Genomic DNA, 12,844 nt, shown 5'->3' on the forward strand with positions numbered 1-12,844 from the left:
TTTTAAATTGTAAAGACAGAGCACATAGTTCAGAAGATTCACTTTCATTAACACTTTCTTCTACTCATTCTCTGCCATTCTCACAATGTCATCCCATTCCCAGTAGAAAAGTGCAGAGCCTCCTCCTTCCTAGCTGCCATCACACTACTGTCTTGTCATGGGCTTCAAAAACCCTTCTAAGTACAGTTATTTATGGGCTGCTTAGTAAATGGTAAATGCTCCTCCAACTAGTTCACCCTTATTATTTATCTTGTCCCTCCCTCATTTCCCATCAAGGAACAAATGATAAGATACAATGACTTTTTCTAGATTTAGAAAATATCCCCGGGTTAGCAAGAAAGCTGGTACAGGTTCTTTTCACAGAGCTAAGGACAAAGGGAATGTCTCATTCACTGTTATAACCTGCTGCAGTTCTAAGCAGTCTTAGTGCTGTACATAACCTATATTACATTTCAATACAACAGTGATAAGATTTTAGTCAGTTACAGTCTAAGCAAGACTTAAGCTCACTCTGTCTGAATATGAAGCCGCTTAGTATTAGTATTATGCCTCAAGGAAAACATGGGGTATGGGTAATAAAAAAAGACAAAGGAAAATGGGTGTGGCCAGAACCAAAAGGTAAACAGAAAAAAGCTGGTTTAACCCCACCTCTGTCACCTTCAGTCTTCTAGAAACTGACATGTCTGGACTGGCTGGCATAACAAACAGCAAAAGGCAGACAGGCTGGAAAGAGGAGCTGACTCCTAAACCACATCTTTTATCTACAGTGCTACTATAGGTTCATAGCTGTCTCATCTGCTGGACTTTCAATAACCTCCATGGAGGCAATGACTCCCAGAGAGAAGCCAGTAATCACATAGAAACAGCAGAAAAACTGGGACTAGAGCCCACAGGGAGAGTTCAAAGTTAGACTAGTAATGAAAACCATTATTTTTACTTAAAACATGGATAATTAACACACTTCAAATTTGCCATTAAGAAAACAAAGACCTAAAAAGTTATCTTCTAAAATAACTACTTGTTACGTATGAAACTAAAAGTTTATCTTTCACTCAAACCTCTTTAGTGTAGTTTAAATTGATGTACTTAGTATACAAAAATGAAAATATAATTTATAAACCTGTTGAAATCACCATATGAAGGGGACAAAGGTAGAAAGGAGAAAAATAGAGGGAATGAACCAATTTAGGTTATAATATACATATATATGGAAATGTCACAATGAAACACCCTGTATAGCTATCTTTAACAAACAAAAATGTGGTTTGTTTTTTTTTCCCCAAAAAATGGACAATAGGAAAGCAAATCAGGTCTTGTCTGGGGGTTGGTGCCAGTGGGAGGGGGGAGGATATAAGGAAAGAATGTAGGAGGGTGAATATGGTGGGAATATTATGTAGACATTTACACAAATGGAAAAATGAGACCTGTTGAAACTATTCCAGGAATGGGGGGAAAGGAAGTAAAGGAGAATGACGGAGGGGGGTGAATTCAACTATGATATATTGTAAGAGCTTTTGTAAATGTCACAATGTGTCCCCAGTACAGCAACAAAAATAAAAAAGGAAACAATAGAAATAAAATAAGTTACATAAAAAATAAATAGAATAAACCAAATTCAGATTTCAGATAGGAAAATTAGTACTATGGAAAGACATTTACAAATCCAAGTAATACACTGTGAAGAGACTAGCATATAACCTGAAGAATACTTTTTGATGTAGCTAATATTATTTACATTAAATTACATCAATATGTACGTTGATACCTAATGTTCAGGCAGAGTTGGCAGAAGCAGCAAACTATTCAATCAGAATTTGTTAAAACTTATTATTAGATATATTTCAATTTCATTACAGAAAAGAGCATGGACCAAGTTTCAAGCTGTCAGGATACTTTCCTCCCAAATCATCTCATTAAACTGACCGCATTCAAAGGCCTCTTCAACTATGGTAGCTTAAGGAGAGGAGGTTTATAGTGGGGAAGAAAGTAAATTAGCAGGTTGAGGTTTGCTTTTTATAACTGTCTGAGAGACAGCAATCTTCTATGCCTCACTGAATAAAGGACATAGTTTTTATAGTTTTTAAGGGAGAATCTCCATTTTCATAAATGAGAGACTTAACACATGAGGTGACAGACCATTCTCTCTGATATCAATGACAGGATGAACTCAATCTCCTCCATGTTTTTCTCTCAAGAAATATGAAATTGGGAATTCCTCCCTACCATTCATCATCTTGAGGGCTGAGGCAATCATAAAGCGCCTGTGGCCATGCAAAGCTCTGTGCTGAGTAGCAGAGCTGGTCAAGTGAGGTGCTGGGAACAGGCTTCTCCTTGCAAGGTACATGCTGCACCCTCAGCAATCCCACACCCTAATCCAAGAGAAACAAAACCTAAACCCTGAGGTCAAGGGCCACCCCCCCCCCACATCCCCAGGGATAAGGAGTGAAGCTTGGTCATTTTATGCAGTAACTAATTCTACAGATTGAATGTATGTAAGACATACAGGTCATGTTCAATACATGGTTTTAAAAATTTGTCATCAGCCTGACATGGTGAGAATAAGTCAGTTTTTAATAAGCCATGCCTGTGGTTTAGGGTCTGACTCCACAGGGGAAGTTACCTCAAATTCAAATTTAGAACTGCCAAAATTCGTCCTCTGTTTCTGCCAGAAGTTGTCCGGCTTGATTATCAGTGCAACGTGGATGCAGCAGGGGAAAGACTCCTGCAGGATCTTCAGCAGGGGCTTGATGGAGTCCCACTTGGACCCGCGCATGTCCACAATCACTGTGAAGCCTCTCTTGCAGACCTCCTCACTGCAGAGAAAGAAAACAGGCTGAAGCCAAAGGCTGCAGCTCTTGCCACTGGGCCTGCTCAGAATTCCACTGGCTGCCAGAAATGCCTTCCATCAGCTGCCTGATGCTCAGGAAGGAGCCCTGCACTAACCTCAGTGCTGCCATCTCACACTGACCTCAAGAATCAAGGAGCAGTGCCATCTCACCTGGGCAGCTCAGCTCTTTCTTGCTGCTCCCTGGCAAGAAGGTAACAAGACTACATATGCATTGACAGTGACAGACTGAACTTCAAAAATCTTTAGAGCTTTAATTCTGTATTTATGGTTTTGTAACCTGTCTTCTCTTTGAGGGGGTTCAGGGGTTTGTTTGAGACAAAAACCGCCATGCCTATTTCTCTGGTCAAACCAATTTCATGTTCTCTCACACAGGTATGGCTTCCCTACTCTCCCCCACTCCTATGCTACCTACACCCCATTTTCTTCCTTATCTTGATTAATAGCATCACAGTAACTGCTATTCAAAGTTTCACAGATGCAAAGTTCATATAACATGAACATCAGTATAAGAAGGCACATCACATAAATATTCCAAAGCTGTCTGTGGTATAGAACCCAGCAGTAGACCAAGCTCACAGTCCTAAGTACATGGTGTATAAAGCCAAGAAGAGAAGACAGCAGCCAGCAGCCTGGCTTGGGGTGTTGAAGATGCTTAAGGATGATGTCACCAAGCTATTAACTCCCCCATATGAGTAAGAACTGAAGATGAATTACTGCTGGCTCAAACATACCTCATGCTATTGCTTTCACTTCTCCCCACCTTGGGACGTTCCCACGCCACAATCCACAGTCCTGGTAATATCACAGACATCATTTATTTTCTGGCTTCCCTCACAAAGCCTAAAAGCAAAGGTCTATATTCTCCCAAGTTACAGAAATTAACCATTTTGAGTCCATGTGGGGCCTAACAGAGTTTGTAATTCAAGTTTCCTTTGTGGAAACTCCAGGGCTCCAGAGGTGCAGGGCTAGCACAGCAACAGCCAGGAGGAGGGATCTGAAAGTAAGGCATGCAGAATTAGTCTACTCTAGTCCCACAGATCTTGTTGCCGCAAAACACAGACAGGAAACTGACTAGAAAACGAATCATAGCAACGTATTTGTTTTACTAGATGCCGTTTGACAAGCAGTACATTAAGCATCAGTCTTTGCCATGTAAGATAAACTCCCTTGCAGCCTGTCATGTCTCCTAACAGGGCCTTAAGCAGTATGCACATAAACTGCAAAGCCCCTCCACTTGAAAGGGGTTTAGAAGAAATACTGAACAACTCTAGGCTTAACAACAGGGACAAGACCGAGAACAACAAAACGAAAGGGTTTGCGTAGCTTGCGTAGTTTACAGGAGGATTAACCATTATCTTTCCTCCATCATCTGTTACCACCCAGAAACTTCCCAAGTAGTAAAACAGCACATGAACTGGGCTGGGAATGCACAGCCTTTCAGTGCTTCTACTTTCATCATGTTAAAAGCCAGGCATCATTAAAAGAACAGTGGCTTGCAAACATCCCCAAATCTAGCTGCTAGATATGAACATGAAATGAACATCACCTACAAGAGAATCTCCCAGTCCTGCCTTACCTTGAAGACGGACTGCTCTTTGGAAAGCATGACTTACAGACTAATTATTTTAGTAATTTTACCTAAGAGCCCCATGTTATCTGTAATATAAAGATCGTCTCTCATCAAGACCCCCAGAAAAAGAGAAACTTTTTAGGTGCTAAAGTACCTTTATTTATATGAGTATTCTCAAATGAGTCAATTAACACTCTTCACATTATTTCATTATGACCATAGAGTGAGAGTGGTTTATCTATTTAGCGACTACAAAACATTCTAAAGAAGGTAAAATGTCCTAGAACATAATGAGTGCAAAACAGAACTCAAGCAACAGAGCAATGACCACCTAGAGATGCTATTTTCACTGCTGTGCAGGAATCCCAGTGATACCAAGAATTGCTGATGCTGGTACCTCCTATATAAGAGATGGAAAATTCTATCACAAATTAACCCATGAATTCACCCTGCTACTCCAGTTGTTCATTTTTTTTTAATGGGAGGGGAAGATGACCCAAGAAATAGCCTTTGAACCACCCACAGCTGCCCAGGTCACATTTGTGCTCCCCTGTGGGGACTCACACACTAGAGAAGGCATACAGAAGAAAACAATATGAGTTGCCTCAAGAAAGCATAACCAGGGAAAGTCATTGAAGGAAAATGAAAGCAAATATGAAAGAAGGAAATCATCCTATTATTTCTGAGGCAGCTACTGCTCACCAGGCACATAATGATTTCAGTATATACTCATTTTAACACATTTTGTACATCAAAAAACAATTAAAGTAATTAAGTAACTGGTCCCAGGTCAGTGAGTCCGATCCTGGGGCTCATGCTTTCCCTGTTGGCACACTTCTCCACATACAAACATGGACCCTGCACTGTCTAGCTGAGAGAGAGAGAGAGAGAGAGAGAGAGAGAGAGAGAGCCAGACGGCTGCCTTCAATCTCAGAATATCGAGAGTAAAAGACAGAAAAAGGAGTCTCACAGGCCCCAAAGACCTACACACAAAGAGAAAGCTGAGTTTATGCCACTCTGGAACAAACCGCCAGATTTATAAATTATATACAAGCCAGTCCACAGTCCAGAACAATTTGTTGGTTGTTACTGATTTTATTGTTTGGCTGAAGGCAAAAAGGCTACTGCTCCTGAGGGGTCCCTGGGCACAGTGAGCATGAAGACATGAGCAGGCCAGGGGGCACACGTCCTGGGGCTACTTCTCTCTACTCGGACCATGATGAATTCTTATCCATTATCACTAGGCAGCTACATTAATTTACACATTTATCATTTATTCATTAATTTACTCTTTAACCAAGGACAAACAAAACGACATTTATCACTTGGGACTGTAAATACAAAAGCACATCTAAGTAACGAAATGAAATGGCTGTGTTCAGTAGGTGGAGAATCAGCAAACACACTTAAGTATTACGAGGGAAATGACATGATGTTTGAGGTTTGTTATAAAATACTCGAGGGAAAAATTAGAAAAAAATAAGATTGGCAAAATCTGGAGTGTTGAAGATGAATGACTGGTAGGTATGTGGGTGTTCTTTCTATGTTTGTATATGCTTAAAATTTTTCATGAAAAAGTTTTGGTTTTTTAAAGTAAGTCATCTAGATGATCCAAAATATACTTGAACTGATGATATGATACCAACAAAAACTAATTTTTTTAATATTATCAATGTTGACCTCAAAACCAGTAACAAATTGTCACGGTTGTGTGTGGTATTCTAGTTCTGAAAATACTGTAAATCACTTGGATGAATACCAGCTTCAACTTCATTTATTTCTTTGCTTGTTTGTTTATTTACATAGGTAGGTAGATAGGTAGGTATGTATGCTCTAGAGGTGAAACCCACAACCTTATGCCTGCTAGGCATAAATGTTCTACCACTGAGCTATATACACCCCTATCCCCAGCTTTAATTTTAATTAAACTGTATGACAAGTGCCCCTCTGGTTGGCAAAACAAGGGTTGTTTTTTGTTTGTTTTTTAACACAGTCCTTTATATTTTGATGTTTCTTTTTTCATCATCAGCACAGAACCTAACAAGAACTCAGTAAGGGGTAGCTATAAACTACATTGCTGTTTATAAATGACAGTGAGTAGTAAGTAACTTCTAACCACTTTTCCAAACCTATTATTTCAAAGTTCAGCAGTCCAAAGTAGTACCAAAACAAGAGGAAAGGGAAATGTTTTCCATCTACATAAGGAGGGTTCTTTTACTTGGTCACTTGTTTTCCCATGAATGATACCTTAACAGAAAAACCCAAGAACATCCTCAGCAGGTCAAACCATCAAGACCAAAAGCTGACTTTAATCAGTCACTGTATCTGATGTGGAAAAGCTCAGCTGCCTCAGCCTAAATGGTTAAGAGTGTCACAAACCACACACTGTGGTAGATCTATTACATTCACTTCAGCCTTTTAAAACCCACTGCATTGTCATTACCATCTACTCTAGTCCCTACTATGACCATGACCAAGTTTTATTTTAACATTCTAATTTAGTCTCTTAGGAAATGCCTGACCATTCTACCACAGATGTCATTTATGCCCTCCTTAGCATGCAACCTTTTTCGAATGAGATACCTACAGAGTTACCCTTTCTTCATGGAGAAGCACACTTCCAAATCTCAACACACACCCAACTTCTTGTTCAATGTATGGTTATGTCCTTGAATTATACCATAATAATACTCTTCTTCCAAAAAATAATTGGGATGATTAAACGGAGATTTCAATGTAGAGAGAAATCTCTATCAGTTGTCAGCTATCTCTATAATGAAATCTGAATAATACATATTCCTAGAGTAGAAAGCAAGATTCTTAATTTCCTCAGGTATCGAGACAGGCTAGTTCCTACTAACTCACTGCTCCTAACACTTCATACTCTCTGGAATATAAAACACTGCTTGCTTTGGCGTTCTTCAGCATCCATGATAGAAATCATCCTACTACTAATGGAATCTTTGATTTACTGGAGTTTCCCAAACTAGTTTGGGAAACTAGTATAGTTAGTATAGTATATTAAATGATAAGGATTTTAACACCTCACAAACTTTATGCTACAAATCAAGAGAATATCTGTAAGGAACAGAAGCTCAGCATAAAAATGACATTGGTGGTTCAAACCCGTAATCTTAGCTACTCAGGAGGCAGAGATCAGGAGGATCACAGTTTGAAGCCAGCCCAGGGAAATATAGTTCAGGAGACCCTATTTCAAAAGAAAAAAAAAAAAAACACAAAAAAAGGGATGGTGGAGTGACTCAAGGCTCAAGGGTGCAGGCCCTGAGTTCAAGCCCCAGTACCACATACACACACACACAAAAAAAAAAAACGCACCCAGTTTCTGACAACGTAGTCCACTGTGCCTTGGTATTAGACTTACCAATGATGACTGCCTGATTTCCGACTCCGAGAAAGCAGGTATTCCAATTCTACCATTAACACACAAAGCTCTTCAATACAAAAAGCCTGCCTTCTTGTCCCTGCATCCAGAGTGTTTCGCACAAGTCAATAATGGTCACAAAACAGAAATGAGGAGAAAGATCATGCCCTTGATTTTATACTTTATCTCCTTGGAATTCAGTCTATCATTTAGCTATTTTCTAAAGAGGATAGTACCACATGTCTAAAAATTATGAAGAGAGTGACAAACCACAAGCCACATAGAACTTACCTAGGAATGCAGGCTAGATATGAAATGAGTCTCCTGAGATCCTCCTGCCGTATTCTGTCATGATTGCTGCGGGCTGGAAATGTTAAAATGGGCCCTCCACGCTTATCTCTACCACCTAAAAACAAACATTGGGAACACTTAGACAAAAGCAAGATCAGGCAGGACTTTCTACATGTCATCACAAGTCCAACATCATCACCCATTCACTCAGTCAAAACTACACATAAATCAAATGCAGAGTCAGGAAGAATTGTACAATTCCCAAGTCCTTGTGTCATCTAAGACGTGTTGAAGTTATTTCATCCCCTTATGGAACTTGAAAAAAAAAATTCTGAGTTTTGAAGGGCAAATGGAAATATACAGCTGACCCTGTCTTTTTCTTCCAGTGTGTTGGAAGAAACTTCTTTCTTTAGTTTTATGTTTGCAAAGAAAAATGTTCTTGTGCATAAGTACTTCACTCACCTCAAATGACCCCCTGCCTTGCTTTCCCTCTCTTGAACTCAGTCCTTCTCCCCCTCCCTGTATTCTAAACTTTCTCTTTTCTACCAACTAAATTGAATTCTTTGTCTTAAAAGGTAAAAAAGAATGTGTTTCCATCTTTATACCACGACTATCTATATAATCCAGGACCAATGATATCTGACCACCAATAGCTGACCTTTGCCAATCTCTTACACAAAGATAGACACTGAAAAATGAGAGATGTGCATACAAGAATTTTAAAGCAGAACTAGATTAGCTCAAGGACTTGAGAAAAATTACATCAAGGACTAAGAGTACAAACCACAGAGTATTTGACCTTGACAGAAAGGCAGGAAAGTTTCTCATTAACATGTACATAGTCCTCATGAGGTCAGCTTGGTATCACTGGACACTTCTGGTGAAACTGTCACATTTACTTTATTGCTTTCAATCAAGGTTGCTGGAAGGCTGGAGGAGTGGCTCAAGTGGTAGAGTGCCTACCCAGCAAGCCTGAGTAAGTCTTCAGCCCTTAGTTCAAACCCCAGAATCATCAAAAACAAAACTGAAATGTCCGTTTCTTACATTATTATCATTATTATTATTAAGAAAAGGCTGTTGGGGAACTAATGAAGGAAAATTTATCCTTCTCAAGAAGATCCTTCATTTAGTTTTACAATTCCGATCATCTCTCTTCAGAAGATCTGAAACCTGAAGCCACAATATGACACTCTTATTTTCTGTGCACCAAAAATCATCAACAGGGGTAAAATTAAAAAACGAGCAAGAAAACAACAAAAGATTATTTCCTTTTAATAAGATCAAAATGATATACCAAGCAAGCATGAGGCACTAAGTTCAATCCCCAGGATGGGGGGGAAGCAACAAAAACATGGAGAAGATACTGGTATTTCAGTTTCCCAGAATGATTACACACTCGATCTAAACAGAAATGAAACACAATTCTGATTATGAATGCTTAAATGATCCACGTGTCCTGTAGAGTCATGCATCTAAAAAGTCTTAAGTTACTTGGAATTATTTGTTTATCAATTACTTGTAAATAGATTATTTGTAATTACTCAGTAAGTAGAGTATTCAAAGGGAGCAAACCACTAAATAACAGGTACCAATCTATCTTGGTGTGGTACCACGGGCTCAACATGTACTTTCTGATGTGGTCTTCACAGTGACACTGCTAAAGGTTTTATATCCCAGCTTTAGAAATAAAGATACCGGGGTTCTGAGATCTGAAATAAGGACAAAGAGATGTGCAGCATTGTCACAGCTAGGTCCTTTGCCTTCAACAAGTAGTAATACAATCTTTCAAACTAGTGGTTTTAGTTCTTTTTCAAAGCAGTAAAAATGTCAAAAGAATAACTAAATAATGGGTTCCTGGGACTTTTGGTAATAACATTTTTTAAGAAAAAGTGAAAGGTAATATTGTTACAATGACTAGAAGATCATTCATCACCAAATAATTTCTGAAAATATTAGGTATTTATTTATTTTATTCATTTTTGGTGGTGCTGAGGATTGAACTGAGGGTTTGCACTTGCTAAGCAGATGTTCTACTGCTGGAGTCACACCCCCAGCCCTTTTTTTGCTTAAGTTACTTTTCAACTAGGGTCTCCCATTTTTGCTCAGGGTCAGCCTCAGACGGTTCTCCTAGCATACCTGTGACTACTACCACACCTGATTTGAATGAAATGGGGTTTCACTAACTTTTTACCCAGCCTGGCCTCAATCGCCCAAATAGCTGGATTACAGACATGCCACCATGGCCAGGTAGTCAATGTCTATAACTTTATGGAATACCTCTTACCCCAAGATAACACGGATAACAGTTTTTGTATTTCTCAAAAAGAATCAATATCTTTAATCAAAAATATTATAGATCAACACATATCATAGAAACTTGAGTTTTAAAAAATACAGTATTTGGATTAAAACATTCCCCTCACTTTTGGTATAGAGATTAGTATCTAACTTTTTTCAAATTTTTAAATTTGGTTATGTTTGAAATGTAACCTAATTTTGCACTCTATAGGGAGAACAAATACCAATAACCCATGTTAGACCCTCCTCTCTCTTGGTTAATCTCATACAATACAAGAAAACTGCTCTACCATGAATATGGGAAGCAAAATCTAAAATCTGCCAATCAAAGAAAACTGCATGGGAAGTTAGTAGGTGTGCATGTTACACGTGGCCGTTCTGCTCACTCCAGACCTGAAACCTAAAGGCAACTGTCTAGAAGATCTAGCCACCTCTGTTGCGCTTTTCAGCTTTGAACTCCAAAGACTGTGTCCAGGTTGGGCACTGTTGAGGAGCCCAAGACTTGCTAGAAGTTTATCTACCACACCCACACACATTTACAGCTTAAGAAAACCTTATAAACCTGAGGCTGATTTTTTTTGGAGGGGTGCAAGAGATGTCACTTTTCCATTTCTCAGAATAGAGCTGCAGAAAATTCACTAACATAGTTTTACAACCTCACCAAAAATCATTTATAAGCTGGGCACTCACCTGTAGTCCCTGTACTTGGGAGGCTGAGGCAAGAAGACAGCTTAAGCTATCTCCCAGGAGTTGGAGACCAATTCAGGAAACGTATAAAGATTTCATCTTTTTTTAAAACATCATTTATAAGGTAAAAATAGCATATTCTCTATTTATAGCATCCATCTTTTTCACAGATTTCACATCTGGGACAGGCAGACATCAATTCCACACCTAAACCCCCAGGTTAAAAAAATTTCTTAGGATGAAATGTAGTATTAGTTCAGAGGAACATGGTCTCTAACTTCGGGGAGCTTAAAATCAATTCCACAGATGTCTGTTTAAATTATACTCCCCAAGATTTAGACTGATTGCTAATGTCAGAGGAGGTACCCAAATAGGATAGCATCTAGGTATGAAGCAGAAAAGTTACAAGTTCAAAGTACTTGTTCCTTTTCTTGAACTATACAAAATAATAATGCTGCAGTTAATCTACTAGGTACACTGGGAGGCATCTGCTGCCAGTCTTAGGTCTGTGGTAAAACAGCCAGGAGAGATATCACCTCCATTTCTAGAATGAAAAGGAAAAGGCAGGAAATGCATTTCTTGCACCTGCCAGTGTTGCAGGATGCCCATCTCTGGGATCTCCGCACATCTGTATTCAATGACAATAGCTCAATAGGGTTATCTGCCTGCCTATCAGATGCTGCTTTAGTCAAAAAGAAAAAAGGGTGCAATTAAGTTTTTCTTCATAATGATGACATTTTATTTTCAATTCATATAGAGACTACATTCTCTCTACCCTTCCTCTCCACCCTTCCTCTCCCATGTTCCATTTAATTCCTCTCCAAGGCACTTCTAACCTTCTAGTAAACAATATACATTTTTGTTTGTCTGTCTGTCTGTTTCCTCCTCTAGAAGGCAAGCTCCACAAGGCAGGCACCCTGGATTCGTTCACTGGTGTCAATATATGCTTTCAGTGCTCAGTAGCTCAATATAAAACTGGCATAGAAAGAGTACTCAATAAACATTCATGAAATGGATTCTTCTTCCCTGTTCTATACCATAGTAACTAAAAATACCTACCACCAGGTATCAGTTCAGATAAAAACAAAAATGCTTAGGTAATACTCCTATAGAAACACAGATGCTTAATAAACTGAAGCTTATTTTTAACATGAGAAGGAAGGCTATGAATGCCTGTGTGAGACTCATTTCCTTAAACCTCAACCTGATTTCCCTTGTCTTAAAGGTAATGCTTTAGGGAACTTGGACTCTTGAGCAGTGTGTGCCATTAGGGACAGCCACTACTTCCTTTAACCTAGTAGAATCAACTGAAAGTTTGCCATACATGAGGAGCTTGAGAAGCAGAACATGAACCAACTGTATTTTTCTCTCTCTGGTTACTTTCAATTTCTGGATTAGAACACCACTAAAAACTATTCTTGGGCTGGGAGTGTAGCTCAGGGGTAGAGTGCCTGCTTAGCATGTGCAAAGTCCTGTGTTTGATCCCCAGCACTGAAAACACAAAACAAAACAAGCCCTATTTTATACCCATCCCATTCCCTGAAGGAGTAGCCTAATAAATACAGACTGTGAAAAGCAGCTTTTCCAGAGGAAAGCTCTGAAACGACTTCGTTTATAAAAGAGAGAAATCATGACTAATGTCTAGTAAGTGTGCTTGTAAACAATACAGATCTGTTAAAAGGATGTCCACCAAGCCCCTACTCCAAGAGCAGCTAAGGTCAGTACCTAGTGGCCTACATCTGCATATGCTCATCTTTTGCTGCCTGTT

The 12,844-nt window shown here is 39.1% G+C and overlaps 1 protein-coding gene across 7 annotated transcripts in view; it reads right to left on the reverse strand.

Annotated features, from left to right (window-relative positions):
* The window catches only part of Trio (trio Rho guanine nucleotide exchange factor), a 344,029-nt gene that overhangs the window by 206,437 nt on the left and 124,748 nt on the right, over window positions 1-12,844 (reverse strand). For all 7 annotated transcript variants that reach the window (XM_020179766.2, XM_074077719.1, XM_074077720.1 and 4 more), the window contains exons 3-4: window positions 8,092-8,206; window positions 2,621-2,813 (exon numbers count right to left, since the gene is read on the reverse strand). In XM_020179766.2, the coding sequence (XP_020035355.2) occupies window positions 2,621-2,813; window positions 8,092-8,206 (308 nt within the window). The remainder of the gene's footprint in view (window positions 1-2,620; window positions 2,814-8,091; window positions 8,207-12,844) is intronic.

The sequence above is a fragment of the Castor canadensis genome, chromosome 6, assembly GCF_047511655.1.
Source record: "Castor canadensis chromosome 6, mCasCan1.hap1v2, whole genome shotgun sequence".
NCBI classification, from domain to species: domain Eukaryota; kingdom Metazoa; phylum Chordata; class Mammalia; order Rodentia; family Castoridae; genus Castor; species Castor canadensis.